This window comes from Quercus suber, unplaced genomic scaffold (assembly GCF_002906115.3).
Source record: "Quercus suber isolate HL8 unplaced genomic scaffold, Cork oak 2.0 scaffold_1057, whole genome shotgun sequence".
Taxonomy (NCBI): Eukaryota; Viridiplantae; Streptophyta; class Magnoliopsida; order Fagales; family Fagaceae; genus Quercus; species Quercus suber.
This window is the reverse complement of record NW_027070465.1, coordinates 83,470-90,829: the sequence shown is the minus strand read 5'-3', so window position 1 is coordinate 90,829 and position 7,360 is coordinate 83,470. Positions and strand designations below refer to the sequence as shown.

Sequence of the window (7,360 nt, the reverse complement as noted above, 5' to 3'; positions counted from 1 at the left end):
AAAAATTAAGTTGAATTCGCCAAACCAGCAGAATCTCCACTAGGCTTGCCTTTTGCTTTCTTCCTTCCTTTTTTTTTTCCCTTTAAAGACGCAGATTTAAGAAGCATTGTCTATGAAAAGTCCATGACTCCATTCTGTGATACCTCTTTCAGCTGACTCTGAATGTTTTTTTTTTTTTTTGGTCATAATAGAAGCTTCTCCCACTAAAATCGTCTAGGAAGCTCTTACAAAGAGTCTTTTAAGTCAGTCATGAAATCAATATTGAACGCTCATTATGATGGTTTATTAAAACAATGCAAAATGATAGCACTTTTGACGTTAGGGATCAATAATTCAACATAGAAAATCTTTAAGCTTACAATTTCTTGGCATAGTATTTTATCCTATCGGGGGAGCATCTCATCTCATATTCCAGGCAACTCTACCCAAAGATACGCAAGCCCCTTGATACCCCCTACAAGGACCTATTTTCCGACAACATTCACATTCCAATTTCCACAAGGGAATGCTGGCTCAATTTCCTTCTCACTTTGCACACACAATTGACCCCTTTTTTTTTTATACCGCATAATGGACCTCATACTAACATCTCTGTGAAAGGAAGATAAGCTAATTTTCACTGATGACAATCACACAAAATTTCAACTAGGTTTTCCAACTCTTCATGCATAACCAAAAGTACTCAGAACATTACTAAGTTTATCAATGGGTATTAACATTATCACATTTCAATGGGTTACAAGAAGTTTTAGCTTTACATATTTGTTCTTTTTTGGGTCAGGAAGGTGTAGAAATTCAAGCTTCCCAACATGAGGATATACAATGAAAATGCATTGAGAAATCCTAGTAACTGGTAACAACATTTATCTAATGTTGGTCATCGAAAAAATTGATAAAACAAACAAGGGCGAGAGGGGAGATATTTCTGCAGAAGCCTATCGAAAATATTCAAAGAAGCCCAGTTCATGATAAGGAGTATATGGGATCAATTCATTCACTTCTTAAATCTTGGTTAAGCAGTATGACCAATATAGTTTTGGTAAGCTCTTTTCCTCTCAAACAACTTATACCACACTAAATGCTGACTGAATTGTAGATGACAGACGAGTTGCAATTGTCTGGGAGGCAAATGTTTGAATCTGCTTCTTGGCATCTGAAAATAGACAAAGAACTTTTCAAGATAAGGAAAGAAATAAGGCGTAGTGAAGCCAACAAGTGGCAGTTGAAAATGTTGGCTACATTTTCCCATAATTCATAACTACATAAAATAATATACATATACAGAAAGGAATTTGTTCGATGAGACAAACTAATATGATAAGAGAGATGAAAAGGAATTTGTTCCATGTAATGATTCTTTTTCTATAAAGCTGGCTGAATCATTGGAAACGATGACCAAGTATTATCATAGTAATGGGATTTCAGGTCAATATGAATATAGCCAGACATGAAAAGATATGCCGGTAACCTTCCTTAGCATTGGAGAACATTAGAATTTGTCTTCCAGAAACATCTTATTATGTTTTGTGAGGCAAAATAGTGAGTTCCTAACTACTTTTTGTGGGAAAAATAAAAAAATAAAAACAGGTTATAACTATTCTAGTTTGGGTGCAAGGCTCCAAGTTAGATTGAAAAAATAAGCCTTAACTCGCTGATTATACTAGATGACATTCTGCGTTGTTTATGCCTGTTTCCACAATGTCTGAGGCAGTATGAACAACACATAATTTGAATTTTTTGACTCTTTGTGGGGCTCATTTCATCACTGACACTGTTTGATTATATATCTTCCCATATTTGCTGTGCTTTGATAAATTAAGTTGATTAGATATTTTTTTATAGGAAAAACTTTTTTTGAGAGAAGAAGGTAGATATAGGTAAAACTTTTTGATAATATTCAGTTGATTAGACATTGAAACTTTGCAGGGGGAATTAAAGAAATAGATTAGTCATTGAAAGCGGTTCCATTCATGATCCATCTAGTGCTTGAGAGTCAAAGTTTGCATAAATTTCAATTGGAAAAAAAAAAGTGAGGTCACGCGTTTGAGGTCATACATTGGAAGGGTACTATAACATCTGGAACCATGCATGACAGGAATCTAAGGGAAAGGTTATTGTTCTGTGACATGGCAAAACATGTGTCCCACAAAAGTTGGTGGAGGGTGTAGCAAATTTACTCTAGAGACAGTATTTTTAGTGACCAATTTCATGGGTATATTGGTTGAACTTACTTTATACTAATATTTATATATATATATATAATACACATGTATGATGTACCCTGTGAATCATGACGTAACCTTTCATCTTGCTCTTAGAAGGTGAGGATGCGTCATTTATGATAGAGGGCATTGGCTTACTTTATACTAAACACAAGCATCATGCTCATGCAATGAATAGATTAATTAAAAAAAGAAAAAAAATTATTAAAAAAAAATTTTAAGGCAGATGATTTTAAAAAATTGAAATAACTAATGCATTTCTTTTTAAATTTCTAGAAAACTTTTGATAATAGATTTCTAATGAGAATAGTATTTTTAAACTTCTTGAAACTTTGGTAGTAGAGCTTCATGTGAAACAAACATAATTTTGATGTACTTATAGTGTGTCACATGAAAATAGGAGAAAAAAATGAAAAAAACATATAAAGAAAAAAGGAGAGGACATCCACTTAGCACAACCACAGCACGTAGAACACAACTTTTATTATATATATATAGACACACACACACACATTGAATTTTTTCCAATGACCTTCCAAATACATTCAGAATGTCAAGACCAAAATATTGCACCAAAAACAAAATCGTTGACCAGTTCAGCAGTCCAAAAACAGTTTCCCAAAGGTAAGATTAATCTTCTAAAAGGATCCCTACCTATCCAAACCCACTTGAGAACTAGAAAAAATGTGGGAAGAATTTTTCGTATTCAAATGGTCAATCCAACAATAGGAAAACTGCCTTAAGGCAGGCACCACTTATGAGCAATGCATTTTCTAGGTGGAGAGGTGTCTATCATTAATCAGCAGTCCAAAAACAGTTTCCCAAAAGTAAGATTAATCTCTAAAAGGATTCCTTACCTATCCAAACCCAAAACATGTGGGAAGAATTTGTTCATATTCAAATGGTCAATCCAACAAATAGGCAAACTGCCTTAAGGCAGGCACCACTTATGAGTGATCCATTTTCTAGGTGGAGATGGATGGTGTCTATCATTACCTAAATCTTTCCATAACAAGAAAATCATACTTTGGCTAGTTAGTTAAGCATTATCGGTGTTGGCGTCAAAGCATTAAATTAAATTCTAATGTAAATTAAAAGGTCAGGGTTCTATACCTTTGCGGCATTTAGTGAATCCAACAATGTTTGCAATACTGAGGCTCAAACAAACCCCTGTAATGAGGAGGTAATCAGGTTCGAACCTGATGACTGAAAATATTCCTAGGATGATCCAAGCAACTGCCTGCATGATGAGAAAAACATATTTTTGTGCTTAATAGGATGAGTGACAGGAAATTAACAGAAAGTGTATTTTTGTGCTTAACCTATATGTGTGTGTGTGTGTGTGTGTTACATGTGTATTAGGATTAATTGATTTGTACCCTAAACATTTTTAAATTTACTCTGTTTATATTGATTATTACTTATCTACATTGTTTTATAATGCAAAAGGTGCCGAAGACATAAATATAACTGTAAACAAAATTTGATAGAAATTGATCAGTATTTTTAACTCTAGACATGCATTCATTTTACTCAGAAGTAAGACGTAGTGCAATAAAGTGTAGTTCAGACTTCATGATACCATATTTTAAGTCCAGGAAATGAAGTATAAATCATCAGTCAAGCCTTTTGCTAACCTTCCTATCTTTTAACAGCTATTTATTCCACATAATATGATAGCTTCCAAATTCTTTCATTTTCCCCAAGCAGTCACTCATCTGCAAAACATGCAACTCCAATAAGGGATCCTTATTGATATTTCATGTCTCCACTTATATCAACCTTAGGCCAACATCATTATTTCATTTGTTAATGCAATAATCCTTGTTTTTTCATGGCCCTCCCCCTGCTCTTACTGAGTCTTACACTGTCCTTAAGCTGTAAAGCCTCCCCTATGTTCAGATATTCAGTTGTCTTCCACTCTTACTCATACATGACCAAGCTTTTCCCAACAAACTTGAAGTCTTGAACTGTCATCAATTGGAAAATATTCAAGTTTCCATCCTATCATTGTAAAATATCATGCTTGTCTTGTAACTTATCTTCCTCAACATCCTCGCATCAACCACGGCAACACGTACATGTTTTATTCCTTAAGGACCCAGCATGAGGTACATTTGATCACTACTATTTTAGTGATTTGTCCTGTAATTTTGTCCTTAAATATGATAGGTAAGGCCAACACAAAAAAGAAAAAAAGAAAAAATAAGCCTCTCAGACATATCCATCCATCCTCAAATTATTTTTCTTTTAGACAATTAAAGCATTAAAAGAATGGGAAGTGAACAGTGCCGAAGCACATACACAAGAGAAATGAAACTACCTGCTTTTGTGCTTTTGAATGAATTATATACTTTCTAAAAGAAGTCCAAATTGCTCTAGTCTTTTAACAGCATAATGTACATATAACATGCGAAACATAGTTCCAAAAGCCAATTTTGCAGTCTATATCTTTCACGCTCATTGAATTCATTATTGCACAAGCTTGCCTTCTAATTTATGATCTCCGTGAAAATTAAAGCAACTAAAAAGTACTGCAAGACAGTCTTATGCAACATTTTAACCTATATATACTTACACTAATGTACAATGTCCACCAAAATAGCCATGAGTCCTTTCTGTTCATCCGAGACAATGACTGCGGACAAGAACAAAACAAAAAAACGTAAACACATAATGGTTGAAAAATATGGTCAAGTGAGCATGATGATACCATAATCAAATATAATGACATGATAACAAAGCCAAGATCTGAAATGAGAAGGCAATTATGACATGCATATCTTTCCAACCTGTTGGTCAAGGCTCTCAAATTTCCACAGGCTCTCACCCTTCTCATCTATCTCATTCCACCATCTAAGCCCAACTAAGATCCGGCCACTGATGTTCTTGACTACCCAAAAATCAAGAGCGGCAAGAATTACAGTGACCACAAAGATTATAACAAAGCTATCAAAGAACAGCGTGGAGAGAATGTAGAAAGCCAAAGCTGCAGCCTGTCACCAGATTTTACAATAGCAAGTAGCAAGTTAAAGCTGATTGTTTGTGAAGAAGATGAAGACATAAAAATGCTAACCTTGAAAAGCACGTGAAAGAAGCATGTCTTTGGGTTGGCATAGTTCTCCCCCACACCCACACCCTGCACAAACAAATGTACCTTATATCAAACCCCCAACAAAATTTTGGATTATTGTTGTAGTAGTACTAGTACACAGTGAGATTTAAATCTACATTTTCAAAATTTCTAAAACTACATCTTACATTCTCCATTAAATAATCTCTATGGATTTCAAAAATAAATGTAGTAGTAGTAGTAGGGGATCCTCCTCCTAAGACACAAAATTTGGCCGACAGAGATAGATCCACCATGCCTTTTTGTCCAATAAATTAAGAATTCACAGATCTAAGATGTAGCTACTAGCTAGTAGTTTTCAAGAATTGAGCAATGTAAATGTAGCGAGAGAATGAGGATGAATTTCGGTTTAAAAGAAAAAGAACGAGAGATCTGGTTGGGATTACCTGGCTTAAATCCATTTTGCAAAACGATCTGTGTGAATTCTGAATACTCACTCAATATTGCCAACTTTTCTGCTTCCTCAGTTTTCGTTTTTCTAAATTTTCTTTTCTCTGCTTTCTACTTTCTACTTTCTGCTACTTTTGCCCAGCTATATTGCTTTGCATTTTTTTTTTTTTTTTTTTTTAACAACTTATTAGGGAGCTGCTGGGTACATCATTTTAACCCTTATATTTTCAAAAAATCTAAAGCCCGTTTGGTAAGAAATTTCTAGTAATGTTATTTGTATTTTTTGAAAATATAAGTGGGCGAAAAAGTGTATAAAAATATGTGTAATATTGTTTAAACACTGAAAACTGTTGTTTAAACAACGATAACAAATAGACCCCTAATATCACAAGCATAACCGACACAATTTTACCAAAACTCTGAAACTACATGCGGTGGATGAATAAATCATTGATTCATGTGAAAATGAAAGTCAGCTAATTATAATTTGTTATATAAGATAGTTGTAAAAAAATTTGTGGTAATTACATCATCAATTGTATTGTTGATTTGGCCTGTTTTTATTGATCTAATTATCAACAAATTTCACAATTCCTTGCAATTATTGAGGTGCCAAATGGTTATTGGAGTCCAATGTGAGTAATAATCTCATTTAAAATGATATTGCATTAATCTCAATTTACCATTCTATATATTATGGGAAAAAAAAAGTTATGAAATTTGTTATATTCATACTATTGTTGTATTTTTATTGACTAATAATGGTAAGAAGAAAAAAAAAATACACTAGTATTTCACAATACCAATATCCACAGCACGCAATTTAAAGTAAATACAATTTCTTTGGTGTCTTGGTGTTGTAACTTAAGTTTTTCATTTAAATTTAATCATGTGATTGCATTTACTAATGCAATGCAAATGATGTTATCTTTTTAAAGGACAATTAAATTTAACTATGTTTCTCATGCGTAATTACCCAAATTATTCTTGAAAAAAAAAATCTTCACATTTGATAATTAATGAACTTAGGTTTTTTAGGGGTTGTTTAATTAGAAAAACAAACGGCTCATTTATGGGGCTGGACGTATAGATTGGGCTGAGAGATTGGTTTAAGTGAAGCAATGATATTGGTGTTGAGCCCGAGCCTGTTTCAAGTTTGAATGGACTGTAGGTAGTAGAGGACACGCTATAAAAATAGACCCATTTAGTTCTATAAATGTTCACCCCATCTATGGCCCAAATAGGCCGAGGTCTAGCACAATCCATAACTACCCCACGTGAATAACAAGCACGATGGCATAATGTATCTACTACCACTACCAAGCAAGGATGACCAAGTAGTTTTTGACAACCCGGCTAACACGGCTTCAGGATTTTTTAATTTTTTTTAGGATCATTAAAAAATTTAAATTAAAAAATTAATATATCGAACTATCGATAAAAATTAAAAAAAAAAAAAAGTCACACGCAAATACATAATGTTTTACCATTTCATTTTACAAGTTTTCATATTTTGAAATCTTTATATGATAATTCATTATAAGTTGTCATTATCTATTGTCAATGTGGGTAGATGTAACCATTTTATTTTATCAAGTTTGTATAATGATAATCC

General features: G+C 33.3%; 1 protein-coding gene across 1 annotated transcript; it reads right to left on the bottom strand.

Annotated features, from left to right (window-relative positions):
• Positions 1–694: 694 nt before the first annotated feature.
• On the bottom strand, positions 695–5,903 carry LOC112028688 (Golgi apparatus membrane protein-like protein ECHIDNA). Its single transcript, XM_024061373.2, has 6 exons — positions 5,742–5,903; positions 5,299–5,361; positions 5,015–5,218; positions 4,801–4,860; positions 3,336–3,462; positions 695–1,153 (listed from the first exon to the last, which is right to left on the bottom strand). Exons 1-6 carry the CDS (start codon positions 5,754–5,756, stop codon positions 1,065–1,067), a joined length of 558 nt encoding a protein of 185 aa, XP_023917141.1. The 5' UTR covers positions 5,757–5,903; the 3' UTR covers positions 695–1,064.
• Between the last annotated feature and the right edge of the window lie 1,457 nt (positions 5,904–7,360).